General features: G+C 49.9%; 11 protein-coding genes across 11 annotated transcripts; 4 read left to right on the plus strand and 7 right to left on the minus strand.

Annotated features, from left to right (window-relative positions):
• Positions 1–1601: 1601 nt before the first annotated feature.
• On the plus strand, positions 1602–3515 carry J4E82_001671 (uncharacterized protein; the record flags this gene model as incomplete). The annotated part of the gene is made up of 6 exons (XM_051727979.1): positions 1602–1606; positions 1810–1891; positions 1943–2467; positions 2518–3125; positions 3176–3398; positions 3453–3515. The coding sequence occupies 6 exons, from the start codon at positions 1602–1604 to the stop codon at positions 3513–3515; spliced, it is 1506 nt and encodes a 501-aa protein (XP_051592334.1).
• A 234-nt stretch (positions 3516–3749) lies between these two features.
• J4E82_001672 (uncharacterized protein) lies at positions 3750–4135 on the minus strand (the record flags this gene model as incomplete). Its single annotated transcript, XM_051727980.1, has 2 exons — positions 3750–4048; positions 4102–4135. 2 exons carry the CDS (start codon positions 4133–4135, stop codon positions 3750–3752), a joined length of 333 nt encoding a protein of 110 aa, XP_051592335.1.
• Positions 4136–4880: 745 nt separating this feature from the next.
• Positions 4881–6302, minus strand: J4E82_001673 (uncharacterized protein; the record flags this gene model as incomplete). The annotated part of the gene is made up of 2 exons (XM_051727981.1): positions 4881–5676; positions 5770–6302. The coding sequence occupies 2 exons, from the start codon at positions 6300–6302 to the stop codon at positions 4881–4883; spliced, it is 1329 nt and encodes a 442-aa protein (XP_051592336.1).
• Positions 6303–7181: 879 nt separating this feature from the next.
• J4E82_001674 (uncharacterized protein) lies at positions 7182–7860 on the plus strand (the record flags this gene model as incomplete). Its single annotated transcript, XM_051727982.1, has 2 exons — positions 7182–7211; positions 7258–7860. 2 exons carry the CDS (start codon positions 7182–7184, stop codon positions 7858–7860), a joined length of 633 nt encoding a protein of 210 aa, XP_051592337.1.
• An 89-nt stretch (positions 7861–7949) lies between these two features.
• J4E82_001675 (uncharacterized protein) lies at positions 7950–8912 on the minus strand (the record flags this gene model as incomplete). The annotated part of the gene is made up of 1 exon (XM_051727983.1): positions 7950–8912. One exon carries the CDS (start codon positions 8910–8912, stop codon positions 7950–7952), a length of 963 nt encoding a protein of 320 aa, XP_051592338.1.
• A 1203-nt stretch (positions 8913–10115) lies between these two features.
• Positions 10116–11390, plus strand: J4E82_001676 (uncharacterized protein; the record flags this gene model as incomplete). Its single annotated transcript, XM_051727984.1, has 3 exons — positions 10116–10271; positions 10382–10869; positions 10925–11390. 3 exons carry the CDS (start codon positions 10116–10118, stop codon positions 11388–11390), a joined length of 1110 nt encoding a protein of 369 aa, XP_051592339.1.
• A 102-nt stretch (positions 11391–11492) lies between these two features.
• Positions 11493–13959, minus strand: J4E82_001677 (uncharacterized protein; the record flags this gene model as incomplete). The annotated part of the gene is made up of 2 exons (XM_051727985.1): positions 11493–13679; positions 13735–13959. 2 exons carry the CDS (start codon positions 13957–13959, stop codon positions 11493–11495), a joined length of 2412 nt encoding a protein of 803 aa, XP_051592340.1.
• A 788-nt stretch (positions 13960–14747) lies between these two features.
• J4E82_001678 (uncharacterized protein) lies at positions 14748–16333 on the plus strand (the record flags this gene model as incomplete). Its single annotated transcript, XM_051727986.1, has 2 exons — positions 14748–15570; positions 15618–16333. 2 exons carry the CDS (start codon positions 14748–14750, stop codon positions 16331–16333), a joined length of 1539 nt encoding a protein of 512 aa, XP_051592341.1.
• A 344-nt stretch (positions 16334–16677) lies between these two features.
• J4E82_001679 (uncharacterized protein) lies at positions 16678–17514 on the minus strand (the record flags this gene model as incomplete). Its single annotated transcript, XM_051727987.1, has 1 exon — positions 16678–17514. One exon carries the CDS (start codon positions 17512–17514, stop codon positions 16678–16680), a length of 837 nt encoding a protein of 278 aa, XP_051592342.1.
• A 3440-nt stretch (positions 17515–20954) lies between these two features.
• J4E82_001680 (uncharacterized protein) lies at positions 20955–21578 on the minus strand (the record flags this gene model as incomplete). Its single annotated transcript, XM_051727988.1, has 1 exon — positions 20955–21578. One exon carries the CDS (start codon positions 21576–21578, stop codon positions 20955–20957), a length of 624 nt encoding a protein of 207 aa, XP_051592343.1.
• A 2748-nt stretch (positions 21579–24326) lies between these two features.
• Positions 24327–25096, minus strand: J4E82_001681 (uncharacterized protein; the record flags this gene model as incomplete). The annotated part of the gene is made up of 3 exons (XM_051727989.1): positions 24327–24700; positions 24759–24878; positions 24932–25096. Coding segments are annotated over 3 exons (659 nt in total), but the record flags the coding sequence as incomplete, so codon positions are not given.
• Between the last annotated feature and the right edge of the window lie 415 nt (positions 25097–25511).

Consider the following 25511-nt stretch of genomic DNA (forward strand, 5'->3'; position numbering starts at 1 on the left):
GAATATGTTGTGGCACGCGATCAATATTCTTAGGCTTGTGATGTTACAAAGTATGGAACGGAACCACATGCGGTCCCGTTGCACAAGGTCGCATATACACTTGAGCACACCAACTGCGACTGAGTCTTAGTTGTAAGATTGTATACCCAAGATAAGGCTTGTTGCTCTCAAGCAATGGCTAAATAAACAATAAGAGCGATACCCTTGACTACCTAGGTATGACGGCCACAGGGATAACATGACGTCACCACCCTTCCTAAGGTGACACAAGTGCTCACTTCAATCTCCGATTACTCTTCACGCGCATCACCAGAGGTAGTTGCGAGCGAGAATCACTGTTACATCCGCAATCGTCCCAGGTACATGCCCTGTAGCTGAAGTAGCTGTTTGCATATGCTACCCACTATCCTGCGTTCAAACACGATAATCCAGACTGCGCGTTTGACGAGCATGGTGGAAACACCAACGCGATGTCCGACACGCCACATCCATATCTGGTCGCGTGCGACAGCGATCGGTCCTGATGGATTCCCAGAGTAAGACGCAGAAAAAACTGGGATATGAGAGCTACAAGGTGATGAGGTCAACCAAGTATGAAGTTTCCTTGTACGTGAGTCTCAGCCCCAATACCGCTATCTAATTGTGTAAACCTCTAACCAAAGATCATAGCAGTGAGCGTTCTCGTACATGATCGCGTCTCGCGTGTTCAAACACCGATCGCCGCTCGCGCCTCCAATACTCCGATGATTCACACCAAAGCCGTCGTCGCAAAGTTCACTGCAAGATCAGCAATCAACAATCAGCCATTGGCCTTCGTCCTCGACGCGGGCTAGCCACATCCCTTCGGCATGCCCTTCTCAACCCGAACACAAGCAGAACCCGCGAATGCTGAGGGTCTGTCAAGCGCCATCCCGCACGCCATCTAGCGGGCCCAGAGAATTCACGTTCGGTACAGACTTGGGTAGGGATTTAGGGCCGGGTATGGGGACGGTTCGGAGATTGGGTAGAACCTCAGTATGCGGTAAGCTCACGGCGATCGTTGCAGTGATGTACATCTAGTGTTCCCGCTAACCCACATATAGCGACCACACCGCAAATCCTACACCCCCGCCAAGCGGGGCTGGGTGGCAGACTTGATGTTGTGTTAGACTCCACGAACCACCAAGCTTGCACAATTCGCTGAGTTCGGCTTGCTAGGAATGTGCCAACCTTAATGGTTTTGTCTGCAACATCTCGTCTGGGGTGCTTGCCGTCACGATAGTGCATGCAAGCAGTTAATACGATATATCATACCTCAAACGAGCACCTAAGATCTCACACTTCTAATCCGCCCCATTCCAGGTGACCTTCATGCAGGTTTCGGCGCAGGCGATTTGCTTTATACTTTGTTCGGCAAGGGTTCATCTGGACGTGTTGGTGTGGGTGGGTGCCCGATGCTTCTCATTGGCTCGCATTGCTCTGACAGTCGCTCGCGTGCAGTCAGCCTATGCCACGAAGGAGACATGCAACAGTACTCGGAGACCAACAGGTACGGTGAACTATCGTTACCGGGTCCCCAGTTGACCGTCGGCCGGTGAGGGCAAAAGCAATCCTGGTACACGATGTCGTCTGGTAGTGTTTGGACTAGCGAAAAGAAGAAAGTAACATGGATAAGAGAACGTCTTTGTGTGTATGGAAATCAATATGAGTTCTATAAGTTCGTAGCAAGAACTAGACCGCGATATAGATATTCACTCCCATCGTCTCTGCCATCTACCGAAAACACTTCGAAGTCTTGGCTGCTCAGTCCACCATCACTCGGCTTTCTAGTATACGGTTGCAACATCTGCATCTTGCTATGGTGTCGTTTGCCTATGCGTTTCTATTGGCCATTGGTCTACTAGTGGCAAAGGTAATCGCCTGGAAGCCATCAATCTTTCAGGACAACGACTGACGATAATAGTTCCTCTATGTTGGCCTTACGTGCCCCACGAAGCATTTACCCGGTCCTTGGTATACTCGCTTCACGCATTACCGTCTGAAGCGTGCCGTAGTAACAGGACAACGTATCTTTTACATTGACTCCCTTCACGAGAAATATGGGCCCATCGTGCGACTATCTCCCACCGAAGTCGCCGTTGCCGACCTGGATGCCTTCAAGGAGATTCACAAGATTGGTACCAAGTACATGAAGAGCGAGTGGTATCTCCGTCTGGCCAACTTCCCTAAGGCTGGCGTTTTTACTATGCTTGACCCACGTGAGCATGGACCTCGAAGGAAGCTCTTGTCGAGATCCTTCAGCAGAACCTACCTCGTTGAACATTGGGAGTCGGTGGTAAGAGACAAGGCACTCATGGCCGTGACTAAGATCAAAGCCGATGCTATGCAAAGCACCGCCGATGTCTACAACTGGTGGATGCTTCTCGCATCAGACGTTAGTGCCCACCTTGCATTCGGAGACTCATTTGGCATGTTAGAGTCAGGACATGTAAGTAGTCACAGCGATAGACACTTGACGCACCAGCTAACGGGCCACAGCAAAACCAATTCATGCGTGTGCTCAAGAAGTTGACAATGGGTGCGGGTATCATGGTCGAGATGCCTTTCCTCCGCCTCCTGCGCTTCGTTCCCGTTCCTGCAGTACAAGAGATGTTCAACGCCAACGAGTTCATTCTTGCTGGCGCAGGCAAAGCCGTAGAAACAGCACGATCGCGCACTGGCGAAAACAACATTTTTGCCAAGGTCATTGAGGACTGCGAGAAAGAAGGTGAGGGCCATATCGATGACATGGACGTCAGAATCGAAGCCATGAACGTCATCATCGCAGGTACCGATACTACGGGTGTTACTCTAACCTACCTCACGTGGGCCGTGCTGCAACGACCCGAGTTGCAGGCGGCGCTTGAGGCTGAGACTGCGGCGTTGGAAGAGGGCTTCACGGAGAATGATTTGATCAAGCTGCCATTGCTTAACGCTGTTATCGAGGAGACGCTTCGATTGTATGGTGCTGCGCCGAGCAGTCTGCCGAGAGTTGTACCTCAGGGTGGTACCAAATTCGCTGGACATTATATCCCACAGGGTGTGACGGTTGACACCCAGGCGTATACCTTCCATCGCGACCCTAAGATTTGGAGTGATCCTTTGACGTAGGTCGCTTCGCCGTCTCATACTGGATATCATCAGCTAATGCTCATAGTTTCAACCCACAACGCTGGATCGCCGACAAAGAGGGTATGGTTGCAGAGGCTCAATCACCCGCCGCTAAGCTCGCGTTTCATCCTTTCGGTGCTGGTGCACGATCGTGTATCGGTATCCATCTGGCGCGCATGGAACTGAGATATGCTGTTGCATTCTTCTTCCGTGACTGCAGAGGTATAAGGTTGGCCGAATCAACAACGCCCGAGAGTATGGAGTTTGAGGTAAGTCTGACGTGAAGGCTGTACATGTGGAATGCGCGCTGACGTTGATAACAGAATTTCTTCCTAATTGCACCAAAAGCGCATCGTTGTGAGATCACATTCAAGCAGGGCATATAGGGTGAGAATGGCTGGCGGAGCACTATAGTAAGATATAGTTGTTACCATAAATGATACTTGTTCATGATCCGACGAGTTAAACTTGTATTGGTCCTATTTGTAGGCGCTGTGAAAACCTTACTTAGATCTACGTCATGGTCTAATCGCCAAATAACGTCTTCGTATCCTGATCGAAACTTCTAGGAAATTAGCAGGCACCCTCATAAGTAAACCTGCGAAAGACTTACCCAGAACCTACAAGATGCTGCAAACGACGCCGTGCTTTCTCTTACCATCTCTCTTCTCCGCTAGCCTGTTCCAGTCCGTCTTCTCAGTCATACCCCGATGATCCTTCCACGCCCTCTGACTTGGGCCCTCCTCATTGGCGCTAGCCTCGCTGTAATAATAGTGGAAGTCCTCGGCCTCTTGCTGCTGCCTCTGAGCCTCTCTTGAACTGAATAACGCTTCGTCTTGCTCGAACTGAGCGAAGTCGGCCTTACGATGAGTCTGATCATGGTCAGGGACAGAGGTGGTGACACCGTCAGAGAAGAGGCCTGAGGATCAGTGCACAAGATCAGAATATTTCTCGATTTCAGTTCTTACAGACTCTTACCGGATGTAGTAGTGGCAGCGACAGGCATTCTGGTAGCCGCAGGCTCGGCAACGGGGGAGGCCAGGGCAACAGTGGCCACGGTGACCACCAAAGGGATGATGGAGTTGTGCATTTCTAGAACGATGTATAAAGAGACTATGTCGGTAATTTTAGTGATGGATTGCTGAGCTAAAACGATGACTAGGATAGGCATAGATGAGGGTCGTGCTCGCGAATTATGAGAAAAGATGGTGAGGCGAAGTGTCTCTAGTCTGGTACTTTGGAAACAACACTGTGATCAGGCTTATGTATTGTTCAAAATCTTCATCGTCTTTAGGATGAAAAAATAGGGTCCGGAGGATGTGGCGATACTTTGTGCGCCATTTACAGCAAGAATTGGAACCATATGGCCACAGTAATCGCGGTGTAGCTGATCTGTGCGACAGCATCTTTTTGATATTTCTATCCGCACACGTGGGCTGGACGACAAAGAATCGAGTTTGGTAACGAGAAAAACCAGGTTTCTTATCCGTCGATCCAACGCCGGGGAAAGCCGTCCAATGGTTGGAGAACGATATGACAGCTCCTATATAGTAGCTTCTCTTATCTGCATCACCATTATGAAATCCCATCACTACTACGTGCACTTTACAACTAAGTTCGCACATTTCCAGATTTTCGGCTTTGTTGGGTATGGAAAAGTACTCAATGGATCGGAAGCGTGGTTCAGGCAGTTTTGATTCCTTTTCTTCTGACTCTGGCCAACAATTCTCAAGTCATGGCGGATTTTAGCCTCAAACTTCCATTCTTTGAATCTCTAAATGGTACCCCACATTCTGGAATAGAAGGTGCCGTCCATCCGTTGACACGTGGAGCGGTAGATCCAAGAAAATCGCATGTTCCCGAATTTTGACGAAGGCATGGTCAGTGACTTCGTGGCCACTTACTTCGACGTGTTCAATAACTGGACACCATGTTTCTTTCAATCGTGCAAGATCCTGAAGATATGTCGCGTCTAGATCTGCGAACTGGCAGCGTTGCAGCTTCAATAATTTGAGTGACACCGGTAGATCACCGAGCTTAACGAGCTTCTCGAATTCGATCGTCAGGTGCGACAAATGCTCAAAGTCGCGAAATGAGGGGCAGATATAGTCATCTGGGCCCACACCAGTCTCCCACAGGTCTTGCTGAAAATCTGGATCACCAAGGTCGTAGTAGTAACGAAAGTCCAAGTGCAGCGTCTCTAAAATCCGCCGATGGTTTTCTAGTAGCGCTTTCACCATATCTCGAGGGCAAACCAGTGGTTGGTAGGCTACGTCCCACATCATGCAATCATGGCGCCTCCCGTCTGGAATGATGAGTTTGAAGACGGTTAAGCGTGGACATGCGTACAAGAGTGCCTTCATGATAGAGAGCGATCCCAAGCTCCAAAACAGTTCAGCTACTGTGTGTGTCACTGTGTTAGTAGCAGGACGCTCGCCTGTTATGTCTGATACATCGCTCTCGGTTGTGAATCTTTCGAAGGCAGGGTAATGCATGAGGGGAATAAAGTCTTCCAGATTGATTGGTCCCTTCTCATATTGCTTGTGCCTGCAGATCTTTGAGTCAGCAAAATCTGCAGCTTGGGCCTGAATGCAGGTGCTGAGTCGCTAAGCAGCTTCTATGTTCTGTAGGTGTACTTACAAGTGGAACGTCTTCAACTTAGCAAGGAATGAAGTGTCGGTATCTCTCTTCTCGTGCATGTGTTTTAGCAGCGCGCGTGGAGGTTCGATCTGCGCTTCAAGGTGAACATGTTGGACGTTTGGCACTCGGGCAAGAACGTATAACGCAAGCGGTTTGTAGCAGAGTTCCGGTTCGATCTCACCATCATGCCCTCCTATCAATGTTGATAACCTCATGAATGTGTCATCGCGTCCAAGGTCAGGCCACTCGTAGCGTATTCCTCGGTCGTTGAATAAAATCAGCTCTCGCGTCTTATTTGCTAGCTCGGGATATTCTATCGAAGTTTCGAGGAAGAGCTTGAGAGATTTCAAAGGGTCTGCCACTGGCTCTGCCAATTGCACACAAGTGTAAAGCGCCGGTCGCGCGACAGATACTAGCGTGCGGGACGTTCGACATAAGCTCAGTAAGGCTCCAACATCGGATGCATCGCCCGATGTGAAGTATGCAACAATGGAAAGTAAGATCTCATTAGAGAGGTCCGTGAGTTTGGCCATCGTCTGATGCGAAGTCGCGATGGGAAGTAAGCTCGTGGCAAAAGGTGCGTTAGCCTGGTGACGGCGACAATGCCCGTCCAGGCTCGCTTCCAGCTCCGTAGGCAGGGCTGGCTAGCCCCCGGCCACTCAAGGTGTCCGCACCCCTAGTCTCATCACGCCTCATCGCGCCTCATAACTTTCGCGAGAACAAAACACGTATGATCCCAGTAAAACCAAGCATATCGTTTCGGGTAAGCAGATAGCTTTGCACTTCTCATTGCTATAGCATCTAATCATGCTATTAAGATTGATCAACAGGCGCGTCGGCCTATCATCTGTCCGACCACTGTTGCTCGGGAAGCGATCTTTATTTTCCAATCAGTAATCGTAGTTTACAGTACCACCACTGTGTATGGTAACGATGCTCCGATCATACCACATCCCTAGACACCGCGGTGTTCCCCATGCGTTTCTGCACAAGCAATGGGCACTTTGAAATTAGCTATCAAGCTACAAGTGAAAGTTTAGGATCGGCCGGGACCATGATTAGAAAATCATTCTGGAGGTCCTCTTGTCATATATAGACCAAAGTGCGGAGGCCTAGACAGTGATCACACCTCTCACAATCACCAGCTCTGATCAGAACTCCATTCGACCAACAAAATCCGGCATCCGCAAGAAAGAAAATGAGGTGGTTCACTTCTTTTACCGCCCTGATCGGCGCATCAAGCGTGGCCGCGTTTCCTTCCGGACTGGCTGTCAGGTAAGCCTACTACGAGAATGTCGAGGGAATATCCGAATGGAAGATAACAAGGCCATATAGTGGATGTCGAGAAGTTGCTCTAATTGACCCTCCGGCCAAGTTGGTCTAAGTCGTCCCGACCAAATACGTTGACGTCAATGGCGACCAAATCGCGTACCGGGTTTTTGGTGCGGTCACAGCACTGGCGAGATCGGCGACTCTATCGCGGCCCAGGGTGACACAGCGGTTGCCTTCCTGAAGGCTATCAAAGTGAAAAAGGGCAACTTGCTCGGTTTCTCTATGGGAGGCGGTGTTGCGCAGCACATTGCCATCAACTACCCTGACCTTGTGGAGAAGGCTGTCATCGCTGGATCGATTGTTGGAAATGGGCCTGGTATTGAACTGGCCACGGATGCGACTTTTGCTATTGCTCGCCAGCCTGTAGTTCCCCAAGATCAAGGCCTGGGCTTGTTCTTCTACCCTTCCAACACTAGCACGGCTGCAGCTATCGACTACGCTAATCGCATCACCGAGCGGAACGTGCCAGGCGAGAACAAGACGAACCAAGTGCAAGAGCCTGGCACCTCTAGACACCTCAAAGCTATCCTCGACTTCACCCGGAACTCCACATACCTGGAGCAAGCGAAAAATATCAAGGCGCCGCTTTTTATTACCTCCGGAACACGCGATGTCTTAGCACCTTCCTCTGGCGACTTTGTCCTCCAGCAAAAGGTTCCTGGCTCCTATTTGCAAGTCTTCCCAGACTCCGGACATGGTCACCTCTTCCAGTTTCCAAAGGCTTTCTCCGAACTAGTGCAGGAGTTTCTAGGCGCCTGAAAGGTGTTGAATGTATGATAGTAGACGAACAGTGGTTTTTACGGTTCTATATAAGTAGGTCTATTTACATCCTAATATATGAGTGATTTTTACATGGAGGCCTTTGCAAAGGAGTGGTAGTTGTCCAGCGGTGCATCCTTCTCCATAAGTTTCCACAGTTGCTCGATTTGCTGCACTGTCTCAGACTTCAAAGGGCCCGCATCAAGTGCTGATAGCGTCTTCTCCAGCTGCGCTGGCCGGCTTGCTCCAATGATGATTGCGTCACCAAGTCCCGCATCGAGCTTGGAGTTGAAGACCGCCCAGCGGTAGGCTAGGTTTACGCCCGAGTCGCCTGCTGACTCCGCAATCTTATTCCATTGCCTCAAGGCTTCGATCACAGTGGGCTTGTTGTACATGGTATTATACATCTTGCCGCCAAATGTCGATGGGTCGAACCTCCCCTCTGCCTTCTTGCTCTCCAAGTCGTCCGGATTCTTGGCGAAGAAGCCACCAGCGAGTGGCGAGTAGGCATAAAAGGCAATACCTAGTTCGCGCAGGATAGGAAAAAGATCTTGCTCAATCGTGCGAGCAAAGGCATTGTAATTGCCCTGGTATACGGAAGGAACAACTCCGCCTTTTGATTTTGCGTACGCATGGATCTTTCGTACATCATCGGGTAGGAAGTTGGAAAGACCGAAGCGCTCGAACTTGCCCTGGCGATGTAGCTCCTGAATGGCATCCACGGTCTCTTCGATGGGGGTTTCGTCATCGGGAGCATGGAGGTAATAAATATCGACCTTTTCGGTTCCAAGGAGTGAGAGGGATGTCTGAATACCATCCTTAAGTGAGGAGCCAGTAAGCGCTCTCGGAGCGAATGCTGGAGATTTGGTGTCAATGATGAACGACTGGGCAGCTTTCACCTCTCCGAGACATTTCTCACTGTCGCCATAGATGCGGGCAGTGTCAATGTTTCGAATGTCTCTGCTCTTGAGGATGTCCAGAAGAGCCTGCAGATCGTCTTTCGTGAAAGATTCGATCTGGTGAGAGCCGAAGACGTATGTTGGGTGAGACATCTTGTGAGAGATACTGAGCTGGTGTTGATAGTAGTGTAGATGGGATGATAGTAATGTCCCGCCTCGCGTGGAGGTGGTCACTTATATATGATGCAGCACACTGCCGAGGTCTCTAAGTCAATACTGAGGAGACGTGACATCAACCAATATCATGACGACTCCCGTCAATATGCTTACTAATAGACTATCTAGCTTCTATAGACTCGATGGACAGCTGCAGCAAACGATCAATAGCTACACCCGCAGCTGGGCAATGCTGATAAATAATGTCGAAGTGCTGTCAGTACGTGGTGAAATCGAGGTACAGTTCATACGTCGTCCCATCGAAATACCGTCGATACGTCATCCAATCGGAGTGATATCGACACGTCTTGCAAGACTGGTCGCAGTATCCACCTCGGGAGTTAGCGCGGCTCCTGATTTCGTCCGAGTGAACTAGCCAAGGCACGCTACCGGTACGTACCGTGCGTGTTGGGTCATCACGCACGACGGCCCAACGCGCATTTCGAACATCAAAACAGCCCTAGAACTCAAGACTGTAACGTACCTGGCCGTTCCATGGACAAGCTGCGCAGACATCTGAGTCGCTCACGTTTGTTAAGACTTCACCAAAACACTCTTGGTCTGCTAACGTGCTTCCAACAGCTCTACTTTACCGCATCAGACGAAAGTGAGATACAGCTTACGTTCTGACCTATCAAGCAAGGCGTAGTCCTATTGAAGCAATGCGCTACAGTAATATAAAGAGTTTTGGAAAGACGATAAAGTGTGGCCGACCCACTTTCCGTGCGCCCAGGCACAAATCTCCGAGTGGACCGCTATTGTAATTGGCTACATCTTTGTTATTCAACTACTATTCGGGAGCTATTCAAAACTCACTTGAGCCATCGCTTCGAACTACTTATCTACATACTTTGCAGTATCCAGAGATCCCTTCGAAGTTTCTTGGTGCAGGATGTAAAGGATAGAATCCTCTAATATGCTGTCCCCTCAGCTGATTAAAGAAGTATGGCCAGCCAGGTGATCCACGATTCTATACAACACGCACGAACCCGTATGACGAGTAACTTTAGCAAGTGCGGCATCTTTGGAGTCACGCAGTCTTCTCTTCCAACTCTCTGCATGTCTTGAGGGAGTGCGCTCAACATCTTTGTCGTTGGCTATCGCGACTCCCATCTTCATCACTCTCATTAATCACCAAACATGATCATCCCCATCGAAAATTACCTGCAGGTCTGGATTCTGGCTTTGTCTGGCGCGTCCATCGCGATAGCTTGGATTGCAGTCATTCTGCGTCTTGTCGCGAAACATATTCGCAGGAAATTCGACTACAGCGATTATTGCATCGTCGCAGCCTTGGTACCATATCATGTTTCCATCTCACAGCGCTCTGTTAAGCTCGAGACGTCGATCGCATATGCCTGGCAACTAGTATCTGTGAGGAAAGCACACCTACTGACACAACCTAGGTCTCACACACAGCGCTATGCGCCAATTGCATCTATCTCGCGTACTACGGCGCCTTCGGTTTTGACATGTACACCATAGTCGCCCGCTTCGGCATCGACGTGCTCTACATCCTCTTCAAAGGCGTGCTAGTCATGACCATTGTTTGGAATATCACTGTCTGTCTCTCGAAGCTATCCGTCCTGCTCACGTACACTTCAATCATACCCAACACATCCATGCTCGTCATATGCCGCTACACGGGAGCAACAATCATCGTTTGGATATTGGTGGATTTGATCACGGCCTTGTCTATCTGTAAACCGCTCGCGCAGGCATGGAAGGATCCGGATAAGTGCACCAGCCAAAACCCGTTCTATTTTTCCCAGGGCATGTTGAACCTCATCATCGATATGGTCATTATCGTGCTGCCGATGCCGTACATATTCCGCCTACGAATGCCGTGGAGTCGCAAAGTGGTTGCGATTGTCATGTTAGGACTAGGCATCGGGTACGTACATGCGACAGACATATTCACGTTTGCAATGAGCTGACCTTAGTTGCAGGACTATAGCTATCACGATCTATCGCCAGAAGCTTCTCTGGAAGCTGGACTTTGGCGACATCCCGAAAACACCGAATATAATCTTCGCCATGATTTTGAGCGAGCTCGAAACCGCGGTCATGATCCTGGTAGCCTGCATACCACTTATGCGTCCTCTGTTCTGGAGGAACGAGGGCCAAAGCCCACCCAACGGTCGTCACAATGCGAACATCTATGTCGAGGGAGGGCGTTTGGAAAGGGGGAACAAGCGTAGAGGTGCGAGGAATCTACAGTTACTTTATCCGCCTTCTTGGTTCGACAACAAGGACGATTCGAAGGTTGCGGCGCAGTCATCGAAGGTGGTGCATGTCGCGGATGTGGCATCTACTTCTGCAACTGAAACATCCCAGGGTTCAAGCTGCTCTAAAGATTCTGTCGTCGATAAGAAGAGATGGGAAGCACCGAAAACATGGCATATATCCACATGATTTGGTGCTAGGTCCAAATCGCTAGATGAGGTGAATTGGCTGGTCCCAAAAAGGCCACTGAATAATAGTCGAAGGCCGTATTCTCTACTGCTTTTTCTCTCACTACCCTAGCACAGTACCTTCCTTGTTCACCAGGGTCAGGCCTTCGAGCTTACCATATGTCTTCACATCTTTAACGACTCCGTTCGCATCCCACCCAAAATCGACAATTCCGCCGCCTCTCAATCTCAATCCTTTTACACTCCCGTCGCTCCAGCTCGTTGGAATCGCAGGACCCAACACCACAGTTTTTCCATCCTCTTCACCACCCACAGCTGTCGGCATGTCCGTGACAAGCATGCTCAGCACGGCGCCTCCAAACCCAAAGTTTGCATCGATCTGGAATGGCGTTTCGATACCGGAATACATACTGAATCCATTTCCAGCAAAGTTTTGCTCGATGGCATACCGGAGCTCATAGTAAGCTTGATCTGTGTCATTCAGTCTGGCCCAACAAGCTGAGCGCCAGACCTTTGCCCATCCGGCATTGGCATCCTGGCCATTACCGTTACCTCGGCTGTACAGTTTCTGTCGGATAGCATCCTGAACGGTGCTATTGGTGTAGCCATCAAGGAAGGAGGAGAGCGAGTAACCGGGGTACCAGCCGACTAGCTCAGAGAGATGGCGATGGGTGTCGTTGATGAATTCCAAACCATATGGCTCTTCAGGAAGCTTCCATTCTTTGATCTGGCCCCACGATCCAACGTGAAACCCTTTATCAAGCCGCTGGAGCGAATCGGTGACATTGCCTATGAAAGCAGTGTCTGATTCGCTCACTATGGTCGTCGTGGAGAGCACCGCCTCGAATACCTGATGTACGAGTTGCTGATAATGCGCACATCCAAATGTTGTCGGACCATGCTCGGGGCTGTTGCATGGGTTGACAACCAGGGATCCGTCGTCATTGAAGATGTCGTCTTGAAGCTGGCTGAGCCAAAACTCTGCAACACCTTTCATAAGCGGATATCCTTGATTTCGCAGCCACGCCTCGTCGCGCGAGTAATCCCAATGATCGAACACATGCTGCATCATCCATGCGGCAGAAGCTGGGTAATTTGCCCACTCAGCACCACTCTTCATTCCGGTATGACCGAAAATATTCATCTCGTTGTGTACCACCCATCCTGGTGCGCCGTATAGTAGCTCAGCTGTCTCGCTACCGCGCGGAACCCAATTGTCAGTCATGTAATCCCATAATGGTGACTGGAGGTCGGTCAATCCAGTCTGGTCGGCTGTCCAATGGTTCATTTGCAGGTTAATGTTTGCATGGTAGTCTGCTGACCACGCAGCCCAGAGACCTTCGCTCCATCGTCCCTGAAGATTTGGGGGAAGAGAGCCTGGCCGTGAACTGGAGATGAAAAGGTACTGCGCGTAGTCAAAGAGTAGGTTCTCGATGTACGGGTCGCCCGCTGTGTTGTTTGCGTTGTAGCGTGCGATGACTTCTGATGTTGGTGTCTGGGAAGACTTCAAGGGATCTGGAAGAGACAATGTAAAGCGACCTGTGAGAGAAGTGAAGTCGTCGACATGGCGCTTCAGTAACCCAGAAATTGTTTTCGCAGCGGCGTTAGAAGTCGTTGCTTCGACGGCTGGACCTGGGTCTTCGCCGCGGAATGAGTAGTCAGACTCTCGTGTTCCTTTCTTTGCGTCGTAATTTGTTTCAGCGCCTAGCACTATCGTAACGCTATTTGTACTGTTGCCAGATGCAATGGTCAGCAGATTGGTGCTGCTATCGCACCTCGTATTGACATCGCTGCCGGATGCCACTCGCGCAATCGCATCATACCGCATACCTTCAGGCGGACCAAGCTCTGTCACACCCCCCAGTCTCAGATAACCGGACTCCGTGCCGTTGCCACCCACGCAGGTAGCGTTCCGCAGCTCAGGGTCGACCAGCTCATTATCCAATCTTACTTCAACAGCTGGCAGTCCATTCGAAGACCGAACCGTATAGACGCAAACTTGATCCGGAAACGAGCAAAAGGCTTCAGTCTCGATATGGCTACCATTCAAGCTGAACGAGGTGGTATGAATGCCGTTGCTCAAGTCCAGTGTACGCGTATAATTGGCAATATCGGCATCCATCAGCGAAGGAACGGTCACACTCAAGTTACCGAGAACTTGATAGGAACCGTATGCGTCATCTAGACCCAGCAATTCTGTCACGTTCCCCGTTCCATTGGTGAAGATCCACTCCCGAATACCCGGCAGAGACTCAGCAACGGAAGAGTTTGGATTTCCACCGCTATAGTTCTATGCGTCGCATCAGTATATGACTTGAGTATGTACCAGACGTATCCAGACTTACAGATGCTGAAAATGGACCGCCTGACCACAGAGTGTCCAGATTCAGAGTAAGTGTCTCAGTACCTGGTGGGCCAATTGGCATTGCACCAAGACGACCATTTCCGATCGGGTAGGTGGTGCGGATGATGTCGCTGCTATTTGCAGGGGTGGTGGACCATAATGATAACGCTGTCGAAACTGGGATGAATGTGCAAAGGAAAGGTGATAAACGAGGTGTTCGCGACATCTTGAGCACGAGACCTTTTCCTTTGGAGTGCAACGGGATTGACGTTGGAATGCGTGGAGTGGTTGTACTACATGTACGTTTATGAGGGCTGCGACTATGCTGCTATTCTGGGGTTAGCTTGCGGGGAAGTATAGTACCGTATGGCGATCGCTGTAGAGATTCTCCACGAACGGCATTCTGAAACAATTATTCCGGCGCAGTCACCACTGCTTAAGAAGCATTGTAGAGCGATTTTGTTGTGACGGAAGCGGAGTGTTACTTATATTAAGGGTCACGGACGTAAGCACGAACACATCGACTAGAGTATAGATGCGACGTGCATTCGGCTTGTCTATCTTGGCTTCCTATTCGTTTGTTAAGATTCCGTTAGCCAGGAGATTGGATACAGGGGCGTTCCGATGTCCTGGAAGTACTGTTGTTATCGCCTGCCGAAGTACAATCTCGGACATTGACCTCTTGGAGTTGTTGCAGTAGCGAAGCGGTCGTGTGGGACGTATGGACATCAGCCTCATCCGCGCATTTCGTACATCAGGCGTGCATGATTAGTAATCCTAAAGTTGCATCTGTGCAGGTGCTACATGGGATACATCATGTGTCTCTTATGGATTGATAGTTGACAGTGATGGTGCTGCAATTGATACATCGAAGAATGGGAGGGGTGATGATATCTTCGGAGGGGATGTGACCAATCGGCGATTGTATTGACCGATGCCGCGCTAACATTCGCAGACGATCATGTCACGATATCGCAGCTGCCGCAAACACCAATTGCGAGTCAAGACTTCACAATGAGGACGCCATATACCTGCAGACAATGTCTGTCGCTAGTCAAGATACCGAGGTCTCAATTACGGCCGTCGCAAGGCCTTCGCCAGCTTGCGCCCAAGGTGTCATCGCAACGGAATCACTCCACCAAAAGTCCAGCACCGCCAAAGCTCGCCCTGCCCAAGCGTAACCTCTCCACGACGCCGAACCGGGCCTTTGAGAAGCCGTTCGAACCATTCGAATACATTGACCCAGAGGGTCATCGACGGAAGTTGGTCCTGACCGAGGACAACCTTTTCAATTCTTTCTCCGATTCACCTATACCCGAAATACGCAAACGTGCTGCGTTTATGCGCCAGCATGCTTACTGTCCACACCCCTCGCATCAGCCGACACGTCCGGCGAACAACCCCATGGACCTAGAGGCACGCAAGTCATCCGAGACAGGCGCCCCACCCGCCCATGTAGATTTCGAGTGTCCAGACTGTGGTGTACCAGTATACTGCTGTGAAGAGCACTGGGCCGACGACTACGAGGCGCATTTGGAGGTCTGCGACGTTTTGAAACAAATCAACGAAGACGACCATGATCTGAGAAGTGGGCGTTTCTTCAAGGAGTTCCAATTTGCGGAGCCCCAGATGGAGGAGATTCTGGTCAACATGACAAGTTGGGATACATACATGTACACCCGAGACTTTGACGCGCTGAACGAGGACCGAGAGATGCGCCAGGCGACAAAGCTGTTGACATACCCCATCACGATCGCGAGTGTTCTGAACGAATTGAGTCCTTACAACATCCGGAAGAACGGGCGCATGACACCCGAGGGGTTGAAGAGCTTCAGCGGTACGTAGGCTTTGATTGACCAGTTGGGATGATACTGACATTAACAGCCCTCCGTCACACTCTTCACCCACCACGAACAGGTGGTGGAGACACCTGGAAAAACGCCCGCCTTGCTCCGCCATCCGTCCGCCTCTTCATTCTCGGCGCACGCGCAGAATCCTCCCTACCCCGCGAAACATGGATGCAACTTTCCTACCTCTTCCACCGCGTACAATTCTCCCTCAACTTCATCGGCCCTGAGAGTATGGCAAACCGCGAGAAGGAACTACCGCTGCCCGAACGCACTCCTCTCAATCCCTTCGGTGCTGTTGTCGAGGACCGCATCAGCAACTCCTTGAAGATCAGCACCTTCGTCGAGTACTACCACAACATCCACAAGACGGGCTACTTTTACCCGTACGACCCGTACTTTGACTGCTTCGTCGTCTTCCATCCCGGTTTCGGCAACCCAGCCTCCGCGCACGAATGGGAGGAGACGCTACCCCTTCTCCTCGAGACCAAGGTTCCTATCATCGCAACCGGATACAGCCCATGGGACATGCAGCAGGATGTCGACTTCTTGAACAAGAGGTTTGGCAATGAGATGGACATGTTGCTTGAGCCGGGCGAGAACCTGTTCAGGAGTCTGAGGTGGGATCTGAATGACCTAGACCCACACGACGTTACCTGCAGCAACTGGGGTGTGTACGCTTTCCGTGGTAAGCGATACGAGACCACCAAGAAGGACGAGGATGAGGAGGTGCACAGCGATCGCACAGCATGATTGCGCGCCATGTTCGTATGTAGATATATGTACAGTATTGTATATCAGACTTCCACTGTGCAAGGACGACTGCTCAATGTCCTATCTACCACACACACCAAATTGCTGAAGTCCACAAGTATAAGATGAACAAGATGTTAAGTTGGGAAAAATGCACTTCATCGCTGACATGATCGAAGGGTGCGAGACGAGTATCATTATAGGAAGCAGAAGTCCGATCGATCTGCGGAAGGAGCACGGAAAAAAGAACTTTAGCAGCTACGACATTGTCATGGACACCGTTTCCATTCGCCGACGGCTGAACGCAAGATGCATCTTATTGCTTCGTTTTCATCTCCATGAATTTACAACGCCTCTAAGTACTCCTCCATGGTAGGTTTACAGTTTAATCTGTCCAACGCTGCGTTCTGTTCAGGACTCCACGGAGCTAGAGCCCTATCTTTGCCATGAGGTTGATAGTCCGGCGCGTGAGTCGATGCAACGCGTTTCTTTATTTCGCCAAGCACGAGGTCATGCCATTGCTGGGACCGCCCCACCATCAGTCTGTTACGTATCTGGGGGAGGCATCGGACATTGCCTTCGCAGTATGCAATGATTGGTGTTGGGATCGGTCGCTCGTCGAATACCTTGTGGTCGGCTTCGAACAGTCTCTCTCCCGTATTCTTGGCCTTTAACCAATCTAATCGGTGTTGGGAGAACCCACACGAAAAGGTCGTCTCGAAACATCTCTTCAGTCGGTTGAGGTATCTTCTCGATTCAGTAGTCTCTCGTGTGGCACTCTCCATGAGTTGTACGTCCTCGACACCTTGCAGGGCGATACCATAGTGAGAAAACAATGCGTCGGAGTCGTTGCGAACGTCGAAGAAGACCTTGGGGATCTCTTCATCCTGGAATACGTCATTTAGAGTGGTTTTCCCTACACCTGCCGTGTTGAGTGCTTCTTCGCCCAGTGTGTGAACGTCGATAAGGTAGGCCTGCTTCGGTGAGGTCTCTAGGTCGATGAGAAGGGTCAAGATAGAGACTGAGCCTTCAAGACACAAGTTCGAACCTTCAAGGTCGATGTAAATGACTGGCTCAGAGAGTGCTTTCTTCCGTCTGAGTGTATAGATGGAGACAAGCTTGTCAGCCAGCTCGGCGACAGACTGGGACGTATTGACGACTCTCGTTCCTGTCATCTGCATGGATTTTAAGATCGCTTCCGACGCGGCTGATGCAAATATCTTTGTAAGAGTTCGATTCTGGACGTTTGCTCATGAATCTGGCGGGTGAGGTTCACTTCGATAGACCTCGAAGCCCAGGTGTGTTATCACTGTTGTGTAACCACACCTGTTGTACCGCACTCGGCCAACGAAGGAATGCGCCATGCAGATCCATAGCCTGATAACAGGATAGCATGCAGAATTTATGATAGCACGTCTTTTATTCACCTATCCCGGTAGACTCCAATGCGAAAGTAGCAAATAAGATGAGCTGAAATCACGTGGTATCGTGACCGTAATCTCAGCCGTTTGGTTTGCATTGAGGTAGACTAGCTCGCTATTAAGGAACCTCTCGTGTTATATAACAAGGGTTAGTTTTAGCTTGGCCTTTCACAAAGGGAGATGCTAAGAATTCTGCCTGCCGCGAGTGTTACGTCGCTTCAAGCCCATCAAAGTGATCGAATATTGAAAACAAGAATTCTTATTTACTAGGCCCTACTGACGCTCCATAAACCCCGTTACATATCTCCAACCGTAATTACTAAATGGCAAAGAGAAGTAGACTTGTCCATATCGCTTAGCAGCCTTGACGGCCAAGAGCTCGGAAAACATCGATACAGGCAGCACCAGTGTACAAGTTGTCGGCCTGACCCTCCGGGCAGGAGCAAGAGGGGTCGATGAAAGCAGGGGTACCAGAGCCGTCTGCATGAGAGTCGCCGCAGATGTTGGCGCAACGGCCCTTCTGGTACTCGCAAGAGATGGCACCTCCAGCGCAGATTCGCTTGCCGTTAGGTCCAGTCTTTTGAGCCGCAGCGCCGAGGGCGAGGATAGCGACAGAGAGGATGGTGGTGAGCTGCATGTTGGCGTTGGGAAGTTGTTTGGCTTTGGCGGGGAAGAGTTGTAGAGTTGCTATAAACAACGATTAGCAGGATACTTCGAGACATGAAGTTAATCATTCGTACGGTTTTGATCCTAGGGAAGGGTGACTAAGTGATTGAATCGATGATTTGATGACTGAGTGCGGTGGATAATCAAAATGGTGAGAGGGAACTGAAGGCATTTATACTTCTCCGTGAGACACAACTCCCATCACTACCTTGATACTGACAGTATGGCTATGCTCCAAAGGACCGGATGACGATACCGCCAAACCAAAGACCCCAAGCTGTCGTTGTACAGAAGGTCCGGATCTCGGTGTGATTCGTATTCCAATCTCTTGGTGGTTTGGCAGGTGCTAACGTACTCTGCGGCTTCGCCGTGTGCCAATCCAAGTTGACGTTGGAACAGAGCTGCGCATTCGGCACCCATTGCCGATCGGTCGTGTATCGTACGCAGTCGCGGCCTCACCGTAAACCGGCCTTACTCTATAGGGGTCTTAAAGGAACGCACGGTACCTACATCATACCTTGTAGAGCGAGCCAAGATAAGACCTCCACTGTAGGGTCGCGTTAATACTAGGAATTCATTACTAGGTCTAGGGGACTGAACTAGGCGCTCTAGAGTCAGGAGAAGACACCGACTAGACACTTGAAGGACCACGTGCAAGAACCATATGCTGTGGTCATCTTCGGAATTCGCAAGATTGAACAGAGATTTTCGACGCAATGTACCTAAAAATTCGAGCAACCTGTATTGCACGGCGACTGCGATGGCTATTTCGCGCGGAAGGCAGGGATTGCCACGACAGTCGCATCCTGCGCCAAACCGAGTAGAATGAAGCATGAGGCTGAGGACGTCTCCATACTGGAAAGCCGGTGTGAGATTCGAAGCTCTAGGTGACCCTGGGATTATTCGCTAGTACTGGTATCCGTGCTGTGATTGTACCTGGTACCTTGGCAACGGCCCTGACATGCTCTAGTTGCCTGGCATCATAGTGCTCTCTTTCTCCCTCATAATCAACGCCTATATCGATCTATCTCCTCTGGCCCAATTGAGATTCATCTAATGTGTTGAAACATGCCGCAGCCGATGAGCTATGCTGCTCACATTGATAAGCGACATCAAGCAAGACGGTGAACAGACACGGGGATAGCCTAGCAACATTGAATACGTCACCAGACAATCAAGCACTACAATCGGCAGAGCTTCCTTCTGAATCTGGATATTCCTTACCGCATCGGTCAGTATCGACTGTCTGACAAGACAAATAAGCTGGCAATATGGAGCGCGCCCTGTCTTCTACATCGTGGTAGAGCAAGCGTGCTGCTTAGCCGTCAGCACTTAGCTTTTGTTGTATTGCGACACGAGACATGCGCGGTCCGCATTGGTCACTAAACCAGATGCGGATGCCCAGCACGCACGGGTGAGCGCTCAGATTCTCCCGACAAGGCCAGCGAGGGATTTCGAATTCAGTCGACTCAACGCTCCAAAATTCAGCTTTTGCGATCGACAAGGCTGCAGCCCTCCATGCCAACTGTTGTACGACCAAATTACCGTAAGACTTTGCTAGTTCCACCGAGCGCGAAACACTGTGCAGGGATGCGCAACGGCAACGCCCGCTTCACTCCAACGCCCCATACTGCATTCGTACGTGCAACAAACGTGTTCGAGTAATGGATATCCCGACAACATAGAGTTTGTACGAGGCTAGATTTGTACGGCCACATACAATAGCTATCCACAAGAAGCTCGGTGAAGTGCGCTCTTTGTCCTCCGTCAGGCAACGAGTCTGTTTAGATGACAGTGATCATCCGCTCTCCAGCAACGCGACGCGCCTCGAGTATCCTATCGAAGGCACGAGAGCGGTTGAAGTGACTAGGTTTTGTTCTATTAAAGGCTATCTTGTCATGGGTGTGAAGAGACAGAGCTTCCGCGCCGTTGGATTCTCATTGTTCTCTTCTCGGAAGCTTCATCAACTCCCTCACTATCGCTTTCGCTGTCCCCGCTTGTTGACTGCGCTTCCACGAAGCACATTGTATCCAAGTTCGTGATCTAGCTGCTGCATAACCATCACACAGCTGTGCCGTGAAATCGCATTCTCTGTGTCAATTTCATCCGTGTTAATCCCAATGTCTGGATGCTTGAAGTATTGTGGCATGTTACAATTGTTTCCATTCCTATTAGACATTTCGAGTGTCCTTTGCTGCTCACATGACCAGGCTTGCGATACCAAGCCTCACAGTTACTTACGAAGATCTGAATTTGATCGTTGATGAGGTATGCTGGCTTTGCTTGGACGAGCGCGATCACCGTATCCCCAGCTATGCGGTGCCGGAGACCTGGCTTTGCATTAGTAACGGCCCTTGGTTCTCCATATCATATCAGTACACGTAGTGAGCGCAGCCGAGCAAAGGTCTTAACAAGATAGAGGCTCTGAGGAGAGAAAGGTCTTGAAGGCTCGCATAACGACTGGGTGGCAGGTATTACGAAATGATTTAGGTCTGCAGTAATCGTTTCCCCTTCCTTATGGGATACGCAAATACTCAGACCAGCGTGATCACTCTCTCTTCTGCGATGTAATGCGCTTCGAGGATCCGACCAACTGCATTGGAACCTCCAAACTGAATGAGTCCTGCTCTCTCGAACGTAATATTATCCCTTGTTTGGAGAAAGAGTGCTTCTGCACTGTCTGATTCCACCCATGATATTTTTGGGTTTTCGATAGCCTCGACGGATTCTTTGCCATCGGCCTTTTCTTCCTTGCCATTTATCTCTCCTCCCTGGTTCTCAGAGGCTCCGGTCTTGCGATCTGCTTTGGAATGCTGGCCGTGAACGCATTGTTGTAAAACAACGATGTATCCGTATTGTGGATCTGGTTGTCCTGTACCTAGGTAGGTATCTTGTCTATCCAAGTGGAATTCCATGTCTGGGCCAGAGAATTCTTGCAGTACACCTGGGTGCTCCTCACGACTATCCACTAATCTCAATGTACCAAAACAGCGAGTGTCGTCGCGAAGCGGAATCTCATGGCCGGCCCAAGCCGTGAAAGTGGCTTGCAACGGCCTAGATCTGATTGACATTGACGCACGCTCCAATCCGCCAGAGGTTTTAGCCTCCACCTTGATCTCAACAAGTTCAGCCTCAGCATGTCGCGTTTCATGATTCATATGAAACTTGGTCAACAAGCTTCGGTTTATGCCATCGTCTTGACAAGCCCAACTCCACGTGGGCGCTCTCCATATTTTCGTTTGAGAGACTAGATTCTCTCGATGCCAGTATAGCTGTTCTTCTCGACGCCTGCTTTTCTCTTTTATTCGACGCCAGCATAGCTCTTCAATTATGTGACCAAGCCACAGACCAGCAACAAGCTCATCCCCTGTCGCTCGGGATATCCATCTCGCGATGCCATTGATAGCTACAAGCTTATCGGCGGGGTGAGTAAGCACGCAACTTGCATACTGGTCTCGAAACGTAAGCCACTCAAAATAGGTAGCTTTGTCCAGAGCTTTAGCGGAAAGCCAAGGGTTTGAACTGTCGGATAGGTCATCTTTGTTTTGATGCATGATTTTGCAGACTCGGTTCTTCAGTGAAGTAGCGTCCCAACGCCAGAATGCTTGCGCCCAAGGTGGAAGATTGTCGGGGTAAGTTTCACACGCCATGCATTCCTGGCACTCCCAGAAGAGTTGCGTACTCGTGAAGTGCAAAATTCGTCGCGAAAGCTGTCGCTCCTGACATACCCAAGCTCTTTTACTCAGCGGCGCGCGCTCGACGCAAGATTGGGCCAAGTAGTGAACATCGCACAAATAGTTCCCTACTAGCGGAAACCCTGATACCTTCTCTTTCAGCCAGTCCGCTTTCTCGTCGAAGTTGAATTCCAAAACTCGTGGTACGTGTAACTGCGGAATCCTTTCGAAAAACAGGCCTTCACTGCTGTTTCTCGCCGCAGTTGCTGCGATAGTACAAGCTGCATTTGCATATACATCTCCCATTCTACTAGACTCATATGCCCAGTCATCTTTGTCATCCTGGAGAATGCACCTGTGAAAGTAAGCTCAATCATACATATCTAAAACAAGGGCTGCATACAATGAATCAATCCAAATATATTGGATCTCAAGGCTTCGGGCGACCGTTATGGAGTCTTGAAATGTCTTTGGTAGAGCTTCAAGATGAACCCCTGCAACGAGTGTACAGTACGTCGTTTTGTTGAGTGCCAGCGGTCTCGTGTCTCCCCAACAGTGAGATAGACATACATAATCTTGGTTGGGTAACAGTTCAGTATTACAAAGCACAACTAAGCTGTGCTGAGCAAGCCCAATGTTTAAAAGTCTTGAAGGATAGATGCTGTGAGATGAGGACTTTCGAGGATTGCATTGCACGTGTGATTGGCGGCAGTGCCGGTATTTCTTGAGAAGGAACTCCCAGGTAGACTCTGATCGGCTATTTAATGACAGGTCTTTCGACACCGTCAGTTCGTTTGTGTCAGTGATAAAGTTAGTGTCTATATGTTTTATCTCGTAACAAACTCACTAGTCCAAGGTATGAGAACGATGTCGTTGCCTTCGAATAAAACCGTATCATGGTGATTTGATTGAAACCTTAGGATTCTTTCGCCGTCTTCTGTCAGAAGATAGAACCCGTTCAGCGCTGACCATGTTTGCGAAGAAGGGGAGGCTTGGGTATTGTTCCACGCTAGGCTACAGATCGAACAGGGTAGGCGCATTGCCGTCGCGAAGGATTCGAAAGTGTCGTGATGGTTGAATTCTACACTCCATCGACTTTCTTTGATCAACGAGATATGTCCGGCGAGTAGCCGACGACAAGGTTCACAATACAGCTTTCCTGACATAGCAGTCACTTAGAGGAACACCTTCAGATAGCGAGTAATAGAAGATGAACTTTTCAGTCGAATGTGGATATGGACAAGTACAACTACAAGTTGACATTATTGCACAGCAAGTTGTCTGAATAGCCCCGCATGACATCATGGAACTTGGACATTGAGTAAGCTCGGCTTGTGATGCTTTGCATGTGTCGTGCCACCATGCCGCGTTGCGCGTCCCTCTATTGGCTAACCTGTTGCCCACTTGCAAAAACGACACCTTCACAAGCGGCCAACGATACCATGCATTTCAGTTTCTCGCGTTGGCCATAAGTCAGCAGAATGGCAGCAGCACAATAGAAGCTGTGAGCAATGAAGACGTGCGAAACTGTTCCTAATCTTGGCGGGTCCCCTAGCTACTCTTATATCGAGCCTAGAACCCGGCTGCGTTTAGTCTTCCAATCATGCGATTCAACTCCGATGGCTTCCTCAGGGACGATATCAAGCTGTTCGCGGCTAACAGACTTTTCGGTGATTTCCTAAGAATTGTATGCCTCGCCGTACTTATCATTGCAAACAGCAGACTCAACTCTAGTATCTTCTTACTTCCCATCTCCTCTCGACCGTGATGGCGTAATTCGAGTTGGCTGGTACCTGTTTGTGATGACCGCATACCGATGAGACACGAACTATTTGCGAAGTCTTGATAGGCTGTAGCTCGATTTGTGAAGAAGCATCGTTGTCGTCCATCAGTTCTGAGAACGTGGCAGTCGGGTCAAGATCAGGTGCCCTGCCTCCTTTCTTGGAGAAAATACTGGTATGCGTGCTACTTCCGTAAGAAAAGCTGGGGTTGGCGGCGTTCCTTGTTTTGCTGAACAAAGGACGCATGAGCGGAATACACGCCAGAACGATTGCGACAGCAGGCTCGAGCCCAGAAAGTGTTGTGGCGAGCACGCCTTCGTACGTCATATCCGTGAAGTCTAGATTGGGTAGTAATGTTTGTCGGTATATGGTGATGGCCCAGGTTCTGCCTCAGATGTCAGCATCCCGAGATCAACAAGGGAAGATTGAATCCTCGGCAATGTGTACTCACCCAACTCCAATGCTGAGCAAAGCCATCACGGCTAGCTTCCTGCGCCAGGCTATTCGTAATTTGTACAGATATGGCATGGGCAATGCGATGATCACAGCATCTGTGATGAGATTGACGATCCCCATTGAGAAGTAAAAAGACGGTTGACTTCCGCAAGTCCCCGGCAATGCGAAGTTCCAGTTTTTTGAGAGCGGTCGGCATATCAGGAAAGCAGCGAGTATGTTGGCGATGTTCCACGCTACAACCAGAGCGCCGAGAATACGGGCCCACTGCAACATAGATGACATTGGTATAAGTGCAGCATACATTGATAAAATCGATAGTTTGCTGAAACACACAGTGGCATTCCACAGTATCGAAAAGGACATTATCCCCTACAATGGAAAAAAAGTTAGAAATGTGAATACTGGAGGGGCTTGTTCTTGGTCTCACCTTGAAGAAGAACGTTGCCGTCTCAGGTCCAAAACGTTGGTAGATCTCTGTTGTGTGGAACCCAAAACCGCCATATATGACTAGTGAGATGCAGCACGCGTGCATTGCAGTATTCCATAGCTGGTAGATGTTTTCAGAAACAGAACGGCCGTCTTTTACATTATTCGACTTACTGCGGCGGCGAGAATACAATAGTCACTATAATCAATCCTGTTTCCGATCTTTTTGGCGACGATCCGCAGACCCACAGCGACTATGACTATTAGGATGGAGATTGAAGAAGTCACCAGAACGCCGACTTGTTGTCCATTATCGATGGGTATCGTTTCTGTTGTCATGGAATGAATCTGCTTCCCGAGTCCGCTGCATGAATATGCCCAAGGGGTGAAAGGGCTCGAACAGGTGGACCTAGCCTCCTATATGTACGCAATGAGCATGAACGACAGCTACAAGGTTGCTTCCCCGGCATGCACGTAAAGCTTTGACCTCGCCACATCCTAAAAGAGGTAACCCTTGTTATGACCTAGAACACTGAGAGGCGGCTCGTGAACCCGTCAGATTGGATTGGAAAAGAGCAGCGGTATGTGGTACTCCTTCGGAGCAAAAATGCCAGTGGAAGCGCCATCTCAGACTACATCATTGCAATTGATAGTATCGCGGTGATTCTGCTCTTGTTGTATCCATGATCCGAAGGCGCAACCTGTGGCATTCGGTCGTCAGCGCATCCACAAGTCGAGCCTACAGACCTCTTGC

Source organism: Alternaria postmessia (assembly GCF_024291825.1).
Source record: "Alternaria postmessia strain BMP 2775 chromosome Unknown scaffold_6, whole genome shotgun sequence".
NCBI classification, from domain to species: domain Eukaryota; kingdom Fungi; phylum Ascomycota; class Dothideomycetes; order Pleosporales; family Pleosporaceae; genus Alternaria; species Alternaria postmessia.